Here is a 20,000-nt window from a genome sequence, read left to right as displayed (position 1 = left end):
TCCTTAGCCAAAGGACTTGTGAGTCCTCTGGTAGTTCACTCGTATCCAGCCCATACCTTCATAAATCTGCTGCTTCATAAACAAACTCTCCTTAGATTGTTTTAATTTGATTGTGTCTTCTGTTTCCGCGTGGGATGCTGACTGATACATCTTTTTTTTTTTTTTTTTTTTCTGAGATGGAGTCTCGCTCTGTCCCCCAGGCTGGAGTGCAGTGGTGCAATCTCAGCTCACTGCAACCTCCACCTCCCAGGTTCAAGCAACTCTCCTGCCTCAGCCTCCTGAGTAGCGAGGTTCACAGGCATCTGCCACCACACCTGGCTAATTTTTGTATTTTTAGTAGAGACAGAGTTACACCATGTTGGCCAGGCTGGTCTCGAACTCTGGACCTCATGATCTGCCCACCTCGAACTCCCAAAGTGCCGGAATCACAGGCGTGAGCCACCGTGCCCGGCCCTAATACATCTTTTGACATATCAATTTTATTCTAGAAATTTATCCTAAGGAAACCACCAGGAAGGTGCAAAAATGTGTAAGGATATTTGTAGCAGCATTAAAACTGAAGACAACCTAAGTATTCAACAGTAGGGAACCAGTTTAATACACCTGATGACCCACATGATGAAATATAACGTAGTTGTTAAAAATCAGGGCTGGGCACGGTGGCTCATGCCTGTAATCCCAGCACTTTGGGAGGCCGAGGTGGGCACATCACCTGAGGTCAGGAGTTCGAGACTAGCCTGACCAACATGGAGAAACCCTGTCTCTACTAAAAAAAATACAAAATTATTCGGGCATGGTGGCACATGCCTATGATCCCAGCTACTCAGGAGGCTGAGGCAGGACAACCACTTGAACCTGGGAGGCGGAGGTTGTGGTGAGCCAAGATGGCACCACTGCACTCCAGCCTGGGCAACAAGAGCGAAACTCCGTCTCAAGAAAAAAAAATCAGGTTATAAGCCAGGCACAGTGGTTCACAGCTATAATCTTAGCACTTTGGGAGGCCAAGGGAGGAGGATCGCTTGAGCCCAGGAGTTCAAGACCAGCCTGGGCAACATAGCAAGACTCCATCACTACAAAAAAATGAAAAAATTAGTCAGGCATGGTGGCACGTTTTTGGTCCCTGCTACCTATGAGGCTGAGGTGGGAGGATCGCTTGAGCCCAGGAGTTCGAGGTTACAGTGAACTATGATCACACCTGAACAATGGAGCAAAACCTCAACTCTAAACATAAATAAATAAATAATAACATGTTGTCCGGGTGCAGTGGCTCACACCTGTAATCCCAGCACTTTGGGAGGCCGAGACGGGCAGATCACTTGAGGTCAGGAGTTAGAGACCAGCCTGGCCAACATGGTGAAACCCTGTCTTTACTAAAAATACAAAAATTAGCTGGGTGTGGTGGCGCATGCCTGTAATCCCCCAGCTACTCGGAGGCTGAGGCAGGAGAATCACTTGAACTCAGGAGATGAAGGTTGCAGTGAGCCAAGGTCACGCCACTGCACTCTAGCCCAGGTGACAGAGCAAGACTCCATCTCAAAAAAATAAATAAATAATAACATGTTTAAAAATCAGGTTATAAATGGATATTTAACAATGCGGAAATATGAAATATTTTGAGTGAAAACAAAATGTCCCTACGATTCCAATTTTGCACATAAAAGTGACTAGAACAATGTATCCCCAAACTACTAATAGGAATTATCTTTCAATTATCAGGTTATAGGTAGTTTTTATTTTTTATTTTATTTTATTTTTTTTTGAGATAGAGTTTTGTTCTTGTCGCCCAGGCTGGAGAGCAGTGGTGCGATCTCAGCTCACTGCAACCTCCACCTCCCGGGTTCAAGCCATTCTCCTGCCTCAGCCTCCCGAGTAGATGGGATTACAGGTGCCCGCAATCATGCCCAACTAATTTTTGTATTTTTAGTGGAGACAGGGTTTCACCATGTTGGCCAGGCTGTTCTCAAACTCCTGACCCCAAGTGATCCACCCGCCTCAGCCTCCCAAAGTGCTGGGATTACAGACGTGAGCCACCACACCCAGCCTTATTTTCTTCTTTGTATTATTTTTGTGTGTTTTAGATTTTCTACAACGTTCATGCGTTCTTTTATAATTAGAAAAGGTAAATCCAATAAATATTACCTATTTTTAAAAGAAAAATTAAAGGTTAAGTTCTGTAACACCTTGCCCCATGTGCACACACAATCACACCAATTCCTCAGTCCCTACTGAGAGATGGGCCCCTGCTGGCCCAGGACATTGGTGGAGGGGCTATGGCTGGCAGCGCTGCCTGCACGCTCCCGTACATCTGTATCAATGTCAGCTCATGGCGGTGGGCATTCAAACCTGGAGCCCTAGGCCTCGGGCTTTCTTCAGGACCCAAATGTTCACCAGCTGGGCTCTGTAGACCCAAACACCAGCTCTAGCTCTGGTGCATGACTGAGGGAAGGGCGGTTAGAATGCCTCAATTGCTGGTCGGATAGACTCAAGGAAACATGGATCAGCTGACCTTGTGGCAATCTTCAACAGAGACAGCATAGAGCAGTAGGGAAAAACAAAACAATGAGCCCCACGGCTTGGAAAGCCATAGGTCTGAATCATGACTGAGCATCTGAGCCGCTGTTTGACCTCAGGCCAGCTTTTAACCTCTCAGTCTCAGTGTTTTCTTGTCTACAAGGGGGGTCATATTACTTATCTCTCAGGTTATAAGCATCAGATTGAATTAAATGAGCACAGAATAAAGGCTCCCTAAACAGTGGTTAGTATTAAAGAGAAAGGGCCTCCTGGGCCTGTGAGACACTCAGGGTCCCAGAGCCTTAGCTCTGATGTGCAGGTAAACAGCAGCAGCATGGTAAAAACTGTAGGGAGAGAGAAGAGATGCTTCTGGCAAGGAAATGGTCACCTGGTGTTTTGCCTAGACACTTGGCTGGCACTCAACACATGCTCTGTAGGTAAGAAGAGCTACCTGCAGTGGGTCCCAGGTCCAGACTTGAGTCATTCAGCTCTTCCTCCTCTTCCCAGAAGTACTGTGGTGGCTGCAGAATCCGAGACTCTTCACTCTCTTCGCTGGGGAAGCCTGAGCCAGGGGCTCCCAGCCCAGCTCCCAGGCCCATGGTCTCACTAGGCTCCTCTGAGTCCAGTGGCTCCAAGCCAGTGGGCAGCAGGAGGTCTAGCAGGGAGGTGGAGGTGAGGCCCTCTGGGCCAGGCTCATCAGACCCAGCCACGCAGGCACCCAGGAACGCTCCTGTGCAGACATAAAAGCCAGACAGTCAGGGGAGGCTAGAGAAGACACAAGACTGGTGCCAGGTTAGAGCATGTCTCAAATGACAAAGGTCCTGGGGAAGGGGGGACTTCAGTGGACACTCCTGAAAACCCAGAGGCTTTGCGGGGATTCTGAGACACTATTTTCATTTCAAAAAGGCCAAATTGCTTAGACTTCCCTATGGCAGGGGCAAGGGGAGACAGATGGAGACAGGCAGGGGAGAGAGAGGAATCACTGAGTCAGCGTTCCACTGCGCATGTGGTCACTCAGAAAACACCTCCTGAGTACCCTCTCTCTGCTGGCAATTGTGCTGGGTGTTGGAGCTACAAACTGAAGTGAAGACAGGGCCCATGCTTTTAAGGACCTAGCAGTATGATTGGACGAACACAGTGTTCCCCAGGCTTCCATCCTTGGCTGAAATTTCTCCAAAACTGCATTATGAATATGATTTGTATTTCAGCAATACAGTATCCTGAACATAGTCTTTAGTTTTTTTATTTTTTATTTTTTTTGAGATGGAGTCTTGCTCTGTCGCCCAGGCTGGAGTACAGTGGTGCAATCTTGGCTCACTGCAATCTCCGCCTCCCAGGTTCAAGTGATTCTCCTGCCTCAGCCCCCCAAGTAGCTGGCATTACAGGTGCCCACCACCACGCCTGGCTAATTTTTGTATTTTTAGTACAGACAGGGTTTCGCCATGTTGGTCAGGCTGGTTTTGAACTCGTGACCTCAAGTGATCTGCCCTCCTCGGCCTCCCAAAGTGCTGGCATTACAGGCGTGCGCCACTGAGCCCAGCCTCTGCACGTAGTCTTTTAAAAAACCACGTGAGGTCACAGTTCAAACTCAACCCAGTGCTGGTAATTTGACATATTTGTTTAGAATCTTGGATACTCTCTCTCTCCTAATTTACCAAAACAAGCAAATAAATGGACAGGAAAACAAATTAAAGGAGGCCTTTTTCCTCTTCTTTCACTCTCATTCTTTAAGGACAGGAATATAGCCCTATTTGCCAGTTTCACAACTTAACCTCTAACTTAATGACCTAACCACACAAATTACTAACTTGCTGTGAGGCTCCTGGAAAGCTGCTCAAGACCTCTGGGTCTCAGTCTCCTCACCAGAAAGACAAGGAAGCTAAATGAAATGACCTCTGAATTCTTTTCCAAGACTAACACTTAAGGATCTAGGGAAGAGGGAATTTCACAGTCTTCCTCTTGCTCTACACCAGATGTGTACCGTGACCTGACTTGACTATAGTACATGGCAATTTTTAGTGATGCTTATAATAAAAATAGGGCTAATATTATTGGTGCCATGTGCTTTGCTGAGCAGGCCCTAAGCTTGATATGTGCCAATACTGTGACTGGCCACTGAAAAAAATGAGCATTTCAGACTGTCCTGTGAGTCTGGGTATGAGGGAGTCTGTGCACACTGTGCAGCAGCCAGACAACTCACAGCCAATAATGCCACATCCAGCCACAGGGTCTGGGTTGTGTGGATGGGGGATGGGAAGTAGAGACTCCAGGGTAAGAGAGACGCCCTGAGGTCAGAGACAGGAAGATGTTCTATATAACAGGAGAGAAAGCCTGGTACCAGGAAATAGGTTACACTCTGGCTTCTCTGGCTGAGTGACTTCACCACCACCAGCCTTGCTCTCCTCCTCTGTGTAATAAGGACAGCAATTCCTACCATGCCTCCAGTGTGAGGGGCACCAAATGAGGTAATTGATGAGCCATGTGTGAAAGCTGCTCTACAAAGAGCTTTACAAACCAAACTATTCTACAAATATTGTGTTATTATCCTATATAAAAAACAGAGACCTGCGAAGTTCATGGCCTGGGGAAAAAAATATTTAAAAGAGACCATGGTATCTTCAAATACATTAAAACAAAAGGTTGATGTGAATAAGAATATCAGAGTGATCCTAAGTGGCCTCAAAGCCAACGCCGGGGCTAAGGAGGCATCAGAGCCTTAGCATCTGACCAGGGCTAGTAAACGTCTGTGCCAACCTCTAAGATCCCGTGAAGCTCTGTCTCTCAATAAGATAATTCACAGGCCCAACTCTCAGCTTTAGAAAGTATCATCATAACTAGAGGATGGGGCTGGGTGTGGTGGCTCACACCTGTAAATCCCAGCACTTTGGGAGGCCGAGGCGGGCGGATCACTTGAGGTCAAGAGGTCGAGACAGGCCTGGCCAATGTGGCAAAACTAGTCTCTACTAAAACACAAAAACTAGCTGGGCATGGTGGCACACGCATGTAGTCTCCAGCTACTTGGTAGGCTAAGGCAGGAGAATTGCTTGAACCCGGGAGGCAGAGATTGCAGTGAACCAAGATGGTGCCATTGCACTCCAGCCTGGGCGACAGAGTGAGACTCTGTCTCAAAAAAATAAAAATAAAAAATACCTAAAGGGTGAGCAAGCTGTGACCCTGGGCAGGTGGGAGCCAATGGCACTGCTGTGTTGCCAGTGCCCCTGAGGACTGCTCACAGGGGAATGCCTTCTGCCAAGTCCAAACCAGGAAGCTATCACACCCCATCCGGAATGTCTTCTGCTGTCCTAGGCACCATGTCCACGGACAAAGATTCTGCTTCCAGGCAGGGCCTGGCTCCACGAAGCTGAAGTCATGTTCCCAGAGCCTGTGTCTGAAACCCTGACTCAAAGAGAGAAACAGCCATCTCATATTTTGTGGTTTCTTTGAGCCAAAGGTATTTAAAAGCCAGAGAAAGCCAAGACAATCAATTGGGGGTCCACTCCCCTTGAAGTTCCCCTTTGTTCCTGGGAGAGGATGAATTAAGGACTTGGACTCTCTCTAGCTCAAGACTTTCCCATGACCTCTTCCACTCTAATTCCCCTTCACATCACGGGGGGACCCTAAGCTACTCTTGGATTTTTTCCTAGCCCGAATATTATAGAAGAAAGCAGTATCTATCCCCTACTAGGTAGATGGGAAAGAAACAGAGTGCCATGTCCTACCCCAAAACAGTACCTTCTTAAGGTTCTTCCTGAGAGGGGTTATCCAATGACTCCCAATTAATAACACACATCTTTGCAATGAGACTTTGTAGCTCCTCCCATAAAGAGATGAAATCTAATTCTCCACTCCTTGAATCTGAGCTACCTTTGTGAGTTGCTACACAAGACAATGCAGAAGTGATGATGTGCCATTTCCAAGGCTAGGCATCAAGATACCTTGCACGCTTCCATTCTCTCAGGATTCTGCTCAAGGCTAGCCTGCAGGAAAACAGGAGCCCATGCAGAAGAGAGCCAGGTCAGCTCAGTGTCCTAGCTGAAGTCCCAAAGTGAGAGAGCCAGACAAGACCAGCAAAGGTGATAAACAGCTGATGACAAACTTGAAGGAGTTCAGCTGAGACCAGAACCACCCAGCTGACTGCAGCCTAAATTGCCAAACTACAGAATCATGAGCTAAATAAATGGCTACCGTTTTAATCCAGTGCTTTCAAACCTGAACCAGCATGGAATCACCATGAGGGCTTGTTAAAACAGAGACTGTTAAGCCCACCCTAGAGTTCTGAATCCAGCTGGTCTGTGACGGGGCCCAACAATTTGCATTTCTAGCAAGTTCCCAGGTGATGCTTCTGTCCAGGGATCAGATCTTAAGAATTGAGAATCTGAAACCACTAAATTTTGGCGTGATTTATTACACAGAAATAGCCAACTGATACATTAAGAAAAATTATAAATCAAGTTCTCCTTTTGGATCAGAGTAGTGTTTGAATGGTTAAATTCCATTCATTCATCCATCCATTCATTCATTCTTCAACCAAAAAGCCTTTATTAAATGCTTATTTGGACTAGGCATGATCCAAGGCTATGTTGGTACAGAAATAAGAAAGATAGGGTCCCTGCCCCAAAAGGGTCAGTTTCTACTACAGAGACCAGCAAGTAAACAAATCATTATGGAATAGTGTAACAGTGACCATATAACTCTGTTTGAGCCACAGGGTTAGTAGGGCAGGGAGAGAGATCTCAAAGGTAGCTACTAACAGAACTGCTCATGGCACTGTACTAACTGTGCTCAGTACACTGTGAAGGAGAAAGGAGGCTGGAGGAAATAACAACACCGGGATCTCAGGAACATGTGTTCAGTTTCCCTTTCTCTAGGGTAGACAACCATGCCACTCAGGGGGGCACATGGCCGAAATGCCCCACACTTCACGATAAAGCAAAACAGCAGAGACGATACAGAAGCATAGGTGTGTAGACATGAGAGACGCCTCCATTAGAATTACAGTCCTCATAGTGCTTCACCGCTGGAAGAAAAAGAGAGCTCTTTTACGAACCCCTAGCAATTCCGCCTGCACCCATCTGTCCCGCACACTGCCCTCTAATCAGCGCTTCTCAGACTGAAATGTGTGTGAGTCACCCGAGTCTTCTGACACAGTAGGTGTGACTGATGCTGCTGGTCCGTGGACCGCACTTTGAGTGACAAAGCTCAGAGAGGTCTTTTTATTTATTTTTTATTTTTATTTATTTTTTCAGACAGTTTCACTCTTGTCGCCCAGGCTGGAGTGCAATGGCGCGTTCTTGGCTCACTGCAACCTCCGCCTCTCAGGTTCAAGCGATTCTCCTGCCTCAGCCTCCCGAGTAGCTGGGATTACAGGCACCTGCCACCACGCCCAGCTAATTTTTTTTTTATTTTTAGTAGAGACAGAGTTTAACCATGTTGGCCAGGCTAGTCTCCAACTCCTGACCTCAGGTGATCTGCCTGCCTCAACCTCCCAAAGTGCCAGGATTACAGGTGTGAGTCACTGTGCCCAGTCAACTTTTTTTTTTTGAGATGGAGTTTCTCTCTTGTTGCCCAGGCTGGAGTGCAATGGCGTGATCTCAGCTCACTGCAACCTTCGCCTCCCGAGTTCAAGCGATTCTCCTGCTTCAGCCTCCCGAGTAGCAGGGATTACAGGCATGTGCCATCATGACCGGCTAATTTTGTATTTTTAGTAGAGACGGGGTGTCGCCATGTTGGCCAGGCTGGTCTCAAACTCCTGACGTCAGGTGATCTGCCCACCTTGGCCTCCAAGAGTGCTGGGATTACAGGCGTGAGCCACTGCGCAGGCCGAGAGGTCTTTTTAAAATGCAAATCTGGTTCTATCATTCTATCATACAGGTCAGATCCTTTGAAAAGGCGAGAAGGCTCTCATAAACTGACCATTACCTCCCCTCCCCTCTCTGTACCCACCTTCCCCAATCATACTCTATGCTTCAGACAAACTGACTACCCGCAATTTCCAGAACACAGCCGCCTCTTTTGCCTTCTGGGTCTTTGCATATGCTCTTCTGCTTGAACATCCGTATCTTCCCATCTCTGTCCTGTCCCACCACCCACCTGCTAATTCTCACTCCTGCCTGCAGTCTCAGCTTCCGAGAAGCTTTCTGTGGCCACTCCAAGTCTGGATGAGACACCACTCCTCTCTATCACAGCCTTCTCAACAAACTACTCTCACGCCACTTTTCTCACCAAATTGTAACAGACCTTCATACAGCCTCCATTGTAAATGAGGAGTCCCTTGTTTCAATTCCACCCTGGAATTCCAGTGCCTAGCACAACCTTTTACACATGATGGGGACACAATAAAGGTTTGAATAAATAATTAGTAGTCTAATCCAACCCTCTTGTTTTACAAATGAAATAACTGAGGCCTAGTGGGATTAAGGTCAAACAGCTAGTTAAAAGAGGAGCTGAAATTAGCTGGTTTCTCCCCTCCCCCCACACACAAAAAATTTGTAATCCAACCCTCTTGTTTTACAAATGAAATAACTGAGGCCTAGTGGGATTAAGGTCAAACAGCTAGTTAATAGAGGAGCTGAAATTAGCTGGTTTCTCCCCCACAAAAACGTCTTGTGGATGCTCCAGGAAGAAGAATGGAAAGCTATTACTTGTGGGGCTGGGTACCTTCCTTCCTCCAAAGGATACGTGAAGGAAGAGAATATGTAAAACAGCTTAAATATTTCATGTGCTTTAAGGGCCAGGGAAAGAAGCCAGAGCTAAAAACTAGAAGACATCCCTTTCCAAACACTCTGCCCAGGGTCCCCACAACCAATCCAATCAATTGAAGGAATCTCTTCTCTTGAAAAAGACCAAATTAGTAAAGTGATTCCCAATGTTTTCACAAGCAAGAATCCCTTTATTTACATTTCCATGTGGCCCCTGTGTTTGGAAATGTTTCATCTATAAACTGTACTTATTTAATAGTTATTTTCTAATTTTTGAAAAGTGAATCAGAATCATGTAGTACTGCCAATCAGATGTGATCCAATTATAATTGAACTTTGGTTTCAGGTGGGCTGTGCTCTTATTAGAGGTAAAATTTCTATTAGACTCTCGATTACAAAGAAAAATACAGTCACTCCTGAGCTCCTATTCTGTGCCAAACAGTGTGTTAGGCCCTTCCTGGAGGTGCAACAAGAGACAGATGAACAAGAGACAGGCTTTGCCCTCAGGAAAATTACGAACTCTTGGGAAGTGGAACCCTAAGTTCTTTAGGGGATATGAGCCGATGTAGCAGACTGCTTTGCAAAAGCAGTATCCCCAGGGCTGGCAGGGAGCCAAAATACAAGAAACAAATCTGGAAAAACTCATTCATGCATTCCAGGAAGAAAAAAGTCAACTGATGGAAAATGTTTGTAATAATTAAATAATACACATTGTATAGGTTCCCGGGGCACCCGGGCAGCCTGCCTTTGAGAGGGCCATGAACTGGAGATCTTTATCTGCATGCTCCAACCTCCAGCAGGTATGCTGGGAAAGATATTACTTCAGCCTTGTTAGAAAAGTGTAAACTGATTCTCCCTAAGAATTTTGAAATTCACTCTCTACAAAACCACTGAAGGATTAAACACGGGTTGTCTCTCAAACCTTGGCACTCTCTCTCGGAGCTGAACTGTGGCATGGCAGGGAGAGGCTGTGGCATGGCAGGGGGAGGCTGCTGCCGTCTACATCCTACTCTGGCTCCTCGGAATGGCTTGGAACTCAAGAAGACTGCTCTGCCCTCTCCAGGTCAGTGTGCCCAGAGGAGCCTGTTTCCTTCCCCACTCTGGGGGATAAAACACTTTCTAGTCAGTCCAGCTCTCTGTGCACAGGACTGTGGTCTGGTGTGTTTGCTAGGCCCCTTCCCTGTCATTTCCATGGCTCCAGTGAGCCCCCACCTCTCTGAGCTCTCCCACCTGTCAAGCCAGGAATCCACAACCTTCCTCTAACATCTCTCCCTTTCCTTCTTTGTCTTCCCTTCCCAATGGTCTAATAGGAATTGGCAAAGATTTTGAAAACCCTACTGAAGAAAAAGGAATCTGGTATTTTCCCGGTTTTTCATTCCTTTTCCAGTAAACAGTTTCATTTTCTTAAGGTTATTTTTCCCTCTAATGACTGTTTTGTCTTTACATAGACCTTGATATTTTCAAAGGCCTTGGCAATGGGTATTTATTTAAGTAATTACAAGAGGTTACTTCTTTTCAAACTTGCCCACCATAAGATGACACCAAAATAGTAGCTGAGACATAGCCATTCTGTGTATAATTAGTTTTGCACTTAATAATTAATCTGCCTTAATTGAGACCCCAGCTGACTTAAAATTTCAGAATTACACTCTGCGTGTGATTGATTTCCTTTTTCCCTCTAGCACCTATAATTTTCTGTTACATCATCACACCCAACAGAGGAGAGAGAAAAAGATGGCACATGAAAAGGATTAGGGGATCAGCCTCAAAGAACTGAAAATCTGACCCAAACAAACACAGAAAGAGGCAAAGGAAGCAGGCTGACATTTGGGGAGGTGAAAAAAACAAGACCCCAGCGATCCTCATGTTTTATCTTACCTTTTCAAATCAGTCCCTGTGATCTGCTCTCGGTGCAAAACTCCTTTCTGATTTCCACCATCAGCTACACCCCACCTCTCCCCTAAGCAGGGTCTTTGAAGTCCAGTCTCCCTAAGCTCTTGGCAGACACCAACATGGGAGGGGCCCTGCAGCATCTGTCACACAGCCCCTCACCCTTGAGTGTCAGCGACAACAGGAACTGCTGAGCACAGTCACGCTACCTCCACTCTGTAAGCACCTGAGAAACAATGCTGACGGGTCCCTGAAGGGCTTCCACACAAAGGTGTGTAAGAAAGAGACACACTGCTAGACACACGCACATGCCCTCCAAGCATGGGGTAAGAAGTGCATCATGAAGAGCATGCACGGGAGAGAGGAGCCGGAGGCAGGCTGCCTGCAGTCCTCACAGCTGGTCACATAAGCACATGGGCAGTTACAGCTGGGCCTGGGTCCATGAGGACGTTGCTGGCCAGTTCTGGTTTATGACTGTCACACAAAGAAATAGCAGACCAATCAATTGATGTTTATTTGTTGAATGTCGCCTTCTTCCAAAGAGGATTTACAGCGTGAAAGAATACAGGTGGGTTTGTGTGAGTGTCTGAGCCAACACTGATGGACATGTTTTTCTTTGCACACCACCTAGGGCCTTTCTTCATCCCTAGACTGACTGTGGAGAAAATGTACCCTCCCTGAACTGAGCCTTCCCATGACATGCACAGGAATGTGTGAGGGACCACTTTCCCCTCCCAGCCATTTACCCTGGGATTCTGCCACTCTGAGTCCCAGGTTCATGGCCCACCTCAGGCAAAGACTGTTCCTCCCTTCCCATAGAGACCCTTCACTAGTTTCTATTTCACTCACACACATCTGGACACAAAGTGCCTGTGTCTTCATGGGCCAGTTGCGTGGGAAATGTCCTGTGCACACTCCTACATGCACATACACACATCATACTAGGACGCTATTTTGACGTGTGCATCAGAAGTGAAGTTACAGCTGGCTGATGAGTGTGCACAGGCACACATGCACACTTCCTCATCCGGGTATTCCTCCAGCAGCACCAGTCACACCTTAACATACACCGTAACACACTCCCTCTGCTCTGCCAGTGTGTGCAGGAGCTGCTCAGCTATGACCTTATTTGACCCACCTTTGCAGACAGCCCTTCTCCCCGCCATTTCCATAGTGGCCGCCTGCCTCATGGGCTGTCACACCCCATGCCCACCTCCCTACACACCCCCTCCACTAAATCCCCGTCTGCGCCGGAAGCCATCAGGAGGCCCGTCTCTTTCTCTCTCAGGCAGACACATCCCTTTCACACCTGTGCCACACCCCCAGCCCGCCACGCACCCACACAGCCCGCCGCCCGGCGTGGCTGCTGAATGGAAACCACACATCTGAGTCTCACACCTCCCTCGTGTGTGAGCTGCGTGGGAGCCTCCCGCCGTGTGCTGTCACGGGCCTTCCGTGGCTGTACGCCCGTTTTTGTCAGCTCCTAATAGAGTCGCCCAGAACAGTAGAGAATACCCATTCACCGTGACACACTCACACTCCCTCCCGGCAACGCCACGCGTAAACAGCCACCCGCGCCTCAGCGTACCCGCCCCACACTCCGCAGGCGGCCCCTGGGACCTTCACAATGCGGCCTCCTCCCCGCGTGGCTGTCACACACGCCTCCTCCCCCGAGTGCGCAGGCACACAATGCACTCGCGCACACACACATGCACACGCACACACATGCACACCCACACGTGCGCGCCCCCCCGGCCCGCGAGGCAGCAGCCTGCGCACCTGCCCCTGAGAGCCGCGGCGTGGGGGCCACGGTGCTATGTCCCAGCTTCACCGCCGCGCCTTGTTCGGGGGTCGCCCGGCATGCCAGGCGCCCGCCGCGGCCCCCACGCACCCACTCCTCGTGCGCGCGTGTCGGGGCGGCGCCGCGGCCCGGCCGGGACACGCGCGCTCCCGGCGGCGCCGCACTCTGGCCCCTTTGTTGGCGGCCCGGGGAGCTGTCCAGCACCGCGCCCACGCCGCCGCCCGCCCTCCCGCGCTCGGGCCCGGAGCGCACTCACCCCCAACCAGCAGAAGCAGCAGCGGCGAGAGCAGCGGCGGCAGCCGGGCGGCCCGCAGCAGCCGGCCCATGGTGTAGCCGTCGCCGCCTGCAGCCGCAGCGGCGCGGCGCCCGGGCCCGCGTCAGGGGCCGCGCGGGCGGCGGCGGCGGCGCGCGCCCGCCCCATTGGTCCGCGTGGCCGTCACTCACGCCCGGCCCCGCCCGGCCGCGTGCCGCGGGCGCGCCCCCGCGGAGACGAAGCGGACGCGCGGGCGGCCGTCCCTCCGCCCGTCCCCCGCGCCAGGCCGGCCAATCAGCACCGCCGAGGCTCGGGGGCTTGGCCCGGCCGCCCGCAGACCTGGGCCTCGCACCTCGCGCCCGGATGCCGCTCTCTCCCCGCGCGATCACCCGTTCCCTGGGAAGCAGAGTGGGCAGCTGTGGCAGATGGGACTGATGGGACGAGGACGACGCGTGGAAATGACTGTGAGGGTGGACAGAGGCCTGGGGTAAGGAAAGACTTCTCAGGGTACTTAGATTGGGTGAGCCCTGAAGGAGAACCTGAGAGCAAAGAACTGGACTTTAGAGCTAGGCAGTCTGGCTCAGGATCAGATTGGTTCCGAGACCTTGAGTAAATCCCTTCTCACCTCTGGGCCCCACTTGCCCCATTTGCTAACTGGGGGGTTTTAGATTATGAGAGAGGTGCTGACTTCTCTAACATGTGCTCCCTTTTGGCAACTGAAGATCCTTAATATGCCAAGCACTGTAGTGGTAAATAAAACAGGCACATCCCTCGTCCTCATAGTTTAGGCTAGTAGAGAAAACAGACTGAAAAACAAAATGGACACACATATGGTCCTATGATTGCAATTGGTAGTCGGTCTGTTAAGGAGTATAAGGGGCTGGGAGACAGCACAGAGGGGAACCTTATGCTTGCCTTCCTGAAGAAACAGCATTTAAGGTAAGCTGGCTGGCATCTGGAAGGATGAGTGGGTATTAGGTAGGAGATTGGGTTTGGGAGAGAACGTACAAGGCAGAGGGAAAAGCTCACTGATAGAGTTCCTGAGTTAGAAAGAAGCTCAGCCTCTTTTAGGGAGAGAAAAACCCCGACTACCCTTTTAGAATTACTGCAGCTTAAATATACAGCAACCACAATTTTGTGGAATATTACTTTATATATACCATATTAGGAAAACACTTCTTTAAAATAACAAATCGTTATTTGAATATGCTTTTTCAAGGTATATCCCCACCCCCCTATGCAGGGGTATAGCATCAGACATTGGAGATAATCTCACGGGACTCTTCCAGACTAAATATTAATACTTAGGAGAAATAGGAGTTGGGGTGGAGGAGCATAGGGAAGAAATGGGTTCCAGGCAAAAGAAAGAACATGAGCAAAATGTAGCACCTTTTATTTGATGGGTGTTAGGGGTACTAGAAAAGTGGCTGTCAGCTGGGCTTGGAAAAGAGAAATCCAGGGTGTGTCTAGACCCAGCTTCCCTCTTCTTTCCTCCTCTGAGGATGAAAGGAGCATCCCTTTGGTTTTTTGTTGTGTTTTGTTTTGTTTTTCTGTTACAAGAAACAAAGATCTTAGAAGCAAACAAGAAATGGAAGGAAACGTCCTCAATTCCATTAAGGGTATCTCCCAGAAACCTTTATTATCATACTTAATGGTGAAACCATACTTAATGATGAAACATTAGAAACATTCTCTTTTAAGTGAATGGAACAAAAGAATCCTCACTACCACCACAATGATTGAATATTCTATAAGAGACACTGCAACAAGGCCTGATAGAAGAAATGGGATGAAAGTATTGGGGGAAAACTCATTATTTGCAGGTTTATCTAGAAAATGCAAGATCATCAGTTGGCAAAATAATTGAAAACCAATGAGTTCAGCAAGATTGCTGAATAAAAGATAACGTACAGAAATCAATAGCTTTTCTGTGTATCCTCAATAACCACTTAGAAAATGTAGTAGGAGAAAAGATCGCAATCACAGCAACAATTATTAAAAACTGGAATAAACCAAACCAGATATGTAAGCTCCAAATGAAGAAAACTCTAAAGCTGCCAGGGGTGGTGGCATGTGCCTGGAATCCCAGCTACTTGGGGGAGACTGAGGTAGGAGGATGGATCACTTGAGGCTAGGGGTTTGAGACCAGCTTTGGCAATATGGTGAGAACCCCATCTCTAAGTAAATCAATTAGCCAGGTGTAGTGGTGCATGTCTGTAGTCCTACCTACTTGGCAGGCTGAGGTGGGAGGATCACTTGAGCCCAAGAGTTCAAGACCAACCTGGGCAACAAAGCAAGATGCCATCTCTATGAAAAATTTTAAAATTAGCCAGGCATGGTGGCACATACCTGTAGTCCTAGCTACATAGGAAGCTGAGGTGGGAGGATTGCTTGAGCACAGGAGTTCAAGGCTGCAGTGAGCTATGATTGTGCCACTGCACTTCAGCCTGGGTGACAGAGTGAGACTCTGTCTCAAAAAAAGAAAAAAAAATTTAAGTGAAGGCAGTCCTCAGAATGGGAAGAAACATTTGGAAATCATGTATCTAGAATATACAAAGAATTTTTACAAGTCAGTAATAAAGACAACTCAATGTTTTAAAATGGACAAAGATCTGAATATACATTCCTCCAAATGTCAATAAGCACATGAAAACATGCTCAGCCTCATTAACCATCAGATAAATGCAAATCAAAACCACAATAAGAAACCACTTCTCAGGCTGGGTACAGTGGTTCACGCCTGTAATCCCAGCACTTTAGGAGGCCGGGCTGGGTGGATAGCTTGAGGTCAGGAGTTGGATACCAGCCTTGCTAACATGGCAAAACCCTGTCTCTACTAAAAATACAAAAATTACTCTGGCATGGTGGTGCATGACTGTAATCCCAGCTACACAGGAGGCTGAGGCATGAGAATTGCTTGAACCCAGGGGGTGGAGGTTGCAGTGAGCTGAGATCGCACCACTGCACTCCAGCCTGGGTGACAAAGCAAGACTCTGTCTCAAAAAAAAGGAAACCACTTCGCGTCTCACTAAGGTGGGTGGCTAGAATTAAAAAGAGAGACCACGTGTTATATAGGATATGGAGAAAGAACCCTCCTCGTACACTGCTGATGGGAATGTAAAACGGTGCAGCTGCTTTGGACATAGGCAGTTTCTCAAAAGATTAAGCATAGAGTTACCATATGACTTCATAATTCCACTCCTAATACATACCTAAGAGCATAGAAAACATATGTCTAGTCAAATACATTACAGGAATGTTCATAGCAGCATTAGTCATAATAATCAAAAGGTGGAAACAACCCAAATTCTCATCAACTGATGAATGCATAAATAAAATGTAGCATACCCATACAATGGAATGTTGGTCAGCAATACAAAGAAATAAAGTACTGACACATGCTACAACATGGATGAACCTTGAAAACATTATTCTAAGTGAAAGAAGCCCATCACAAAAGACTACATATTATATGATTCAATTTTTATGAAATGTCCAGAATAGGTAAATCTTTAGCAATAGAAAGCAGATTAGTGGTTGCCTAGGGCTGGTGTGGAAGGAAGAGGAGTAACTGCTAATGGGTATGTTTTTTGGGGGAAGGGAGTGATGAAAATGTTTTAAAAGTGTGATAATTTGCACAACTGCAAATATGCTAAAACGATTGAGTTGTACATTTTTTAATTAATTAATTTATTTATTTTTGAGACAGAGTCTCGCTCTGTTGCCCAGGCTGGAGTGCAGTGGTGTGATCTTGGCTCACTACAACCTCCGCCTCCCAGGTTCAAGCGATTCTCCTGCCTCAGACTCCTAAGTAGCTGGGATTACAGGTGTGTGCTGCCACACCCGGCCAAGTTGTACATTTTAAATTATGTGGTATGTAGACTATATCTCAATAAACCTGTAAAAAACACAAGAATACACAAGCTCACATTTTATCTTGGAGTTTTTTTTTTCTTTGAGACAGGGTCTGGATCTGTCACCAAGGCTGGAGTGCCAGGGCACCATCATAGCTCACTGCAGCCTCGCTCTCCCAGGCTTAAGTGATCCTCCTGCTTCAGCTCCTGGAGTAGCTGGGATTACAGGTTTGTGCCACCATGCCCAGCTAACTGTTGTATTTTTTTGTAGAGATGGGGTCTCACTATGTTTCCCAGGCTAGGCTCCAGTGATCCGCCCTCATTGGCCCCCCAAAGTGCTAGGATTATAGGCATGAGCCACCTCACTGGCGTATATTATCTTTAACATACAAACACACACACACATATATGTACACACACATTATGTAATATCGGTATGTTTTAAATGTTTACATATATGTATCACATCCTTTAGCATCTTGTTTTTTCACTCATAATTATCTTTCAAATTAATCCATTAATAAATTCTATCGCATGAATAAAAAAAATCTAATTTTCCAGTCTTAGAGTAAACATCAACGGAAAAGCCTCACTGTGGTCCTGTATACCTTGTTGGCTGTCCCATTTCACACGCCCCTTGGAGCCAAACTTCTCACACGTTTTCTCCATGAGCAGTTTCTACCTCCTCACCTCCTGTTTATTCTATCCGCACTCCAACCTGGCTTCCACTGTCACCAAGGGATTGAAACTGCTGGACGAGGCCACAGCAACTCCCACATTACCACAAAGCTTGTATTTCAAAGGTGCACATCTAAACTGGGATGTCTGGCCGGGCATGGTGGCTCACACCTCTAATCCCAGCACTCTGGGAGGCAGAGGTGGGTGGATCACCTGAGGTCAGGAGTTTGAGACCAGCCTGGCCAACATGGTGAAACCCTATCTCTACTAAAAATACAAAAAAAAGAAAAAATTAGCTGGGCATGGTGGCACAGGCCTATAATCCAAGCTACTCAGGAGGCTGAGGCAGGAGAATTGCTTGAACCCTGGAGGCGGAGGTTGCTGTGAGCTGAGATCGTGCCACTGCACTCCTGGGTGACAGAGCAAGCCTGGGCGACAGAGCAAGACTCCGTCTCTAAATAAATAAATAAATAAAATAAGGACATCTGAAGGTTGATGACATCATTATAAATGTTTACATTTTTTCCTCAGAAGCACATAAAATGGTGATTCTTATCTTCAATGGCATCTTATATTCAATGAAACATGGTAGTGGGCAGGTTTGTCATTTCACCTGATCTTTCAGCTACGTTGGCCAACTGACCTCAATCTTCTGGAAATTTCTTCTTCTCCTGGCTTCCACAGACACCCTTCTCCCCTGGTTTTTCTGCCACATTTTCCTCCTGTCTCCTTTGCTGTTTCAAATGATGGGTGTCACGTAGCCTTCCAGATCATTTTTTTTTTTTTTTTTTGAGATGGAGTCTTGCTCCGTCGCCCAGGCTGGAATGCAGTGGCACGATCTCGGCTCACTGCACCCTCTGCCTCCCAGGTTCAAACAATTCTCCTGCCTCAGCCTCCCAAGTAGGTGGGATTACAGGCGCACACCACCATGCCCAGCTAATTTTTGTTTTTTAGTAGAGACTGGGTTTCACCATGTTGACCAGACTGGTCTTGAACTCCTGACCTTGTGATCCACCCACCTCAGCCTCCCAAAGTGCTGGAATTACAGACGTGAGCCACCGCACCCAGCCCGGATCATTTCTCTGTGCACTCTGGGGGTGATGGCACTTAGCCCCACAGTGGCAGCTATGATGACCACTCCTCATGCCCACACCTCTGCTCAGTGGTCGACTCAACCTGCCTGCAGACTTCACATTTCTACTTGGATGCCTAAAAGGCCTGTGTAGCCAACATGTCTGAAATGAAACTCCTGGCTTTCCCTACTAAACTTCAACCTATTTCCCCAGCCACAGACCTGGTCATCCAGGGTTTTTCCTTTTTGCCCCACCCCTACATCTTATTCATCACTACATCTTGTCTAATCTACCTGCAAAATACACCTATGTCCACTTTCCCCCATCTCCATCACCCAAGTCTCCACTCTTCTGTCCTTTCTCCTCTCAGTATGATTTGGTGGCCAGCCAGCTCTCCAAGACCGCTGGACCACTGCTGTCCTGAACACCCTCTTGCTGGCTGCCTGCCGTGGCAGACTAGAGCCTCCTTAGAGCACAAGTCCTGTGTGACCTGCCTGACTCTGGCCTCAATCCTTGCCCTGCCCTATGCTTCAGCCCATTTTCCTGTGGCTGGCACCTTTTCCTTTAAAAAGTAACTCCAGGCTGAGCATGGTGGCACAGGCTTGTAATCCCAGCACTTTGGGAGACCAAGATGGGAGGATCGCTTGAGCCCAGTTCAAGACCAGCCTGGGCAACATAGTGAGTGAGACCTCATCTCTACCAAAAACTTAAATTAGCCAGGCGTAGTGGTGTGTGCCTGTAGTCCAGGCTACTCAGGACGATTGCTTGAGCCCGGGAGGTCGATGCTGCAGTGAGCTGATTGCACCACTGCACTCTAGCCTGGGCGACTGAAAACTTACTTCAAAAAAAAAAAAAAAAAAAAAGTTCAAGAAGGGAAAACTTGGACAAGACAGATGTCAGAACTCCATCTGGGAACTGCAATCCCTCCGGCAGCCCATCAGCTGAGGCTGATGAGGTCCCTCCGGCACCTCATCTCTGGGTGAGGTGGTGGATGGTACTGCCCCACTTGGGGGTAGGCTACACCACCTCTAGTCCTTCTATACACGTCTAACTAGGATTTCCATGGATTCCACTTAGATATCACAGAGGCAGTGACTGCAAACCAAGTTCAATGGGGAGATCTATATCATTTTTGCTTTCTCTACATCCACAAATAAAACAGCTTTTTTAACCCGACCTACCTCCTACAGAACTCTAAACGGAGAAGGTGGAAAGGGCCTTCAGAGGAAGTCCAGGTTACTT

At 47.8% G+C, this 20,000-nt stretch overlaps 1 protein-coding gene across 2 annotated transcripts in view; it reads right to left on the bottom strand.

The window, feature by feature from the left end:
- Positions 1–13,294, bottom strand: part of PODXL2 (podocalyxin like 2) — a 43,600-nt gene extending 30,306 nt beyond the window's left edge. Inside the window, exons 1-2 of one of the 2 annotated variants that reach the window (XM_034957298.2) lie at positions 13,157–13,294; positions 2,963–3,241 (exon numbers count right to left, since the gene is read on the bottom strand). In XM_034957298.2, coding sequence (XP_034813189.2) covers positions 2,963–3,241; positions 13,157–13,226 — 349 coding nt within the window. In that variant the 5' untranslated portion in view covers positions 13,227–13,294. The remainder of the gene's footprint in view (positions 1–2,962; positions 3,242–13,156) is intronic. The other variant, XM_055110394.1, reaches the window with a different exon arrangement.
- Positions 13,295–20,000: the final 6,706 nt, after the last annotated feature.

This window comes from Pan paniscus, chromosome 2 (assembly GCF_029289425.2).
Source record: "Pan paniscus chromosome 2, NHGRI_mPanPan1-v2.0_pri, whole genome shotgun sequence".
Lineage (NCBI taxonomy): Eukaryota > Metazoa > Chordata > Mammalia > Primates > Hominidae > Pan > Pan paniscus.
The sequence above is the reverse complement of the archived record's forward strand: the minus strand, read 5'-3'. Positions and strand labels throughout refer to the sequence as shown.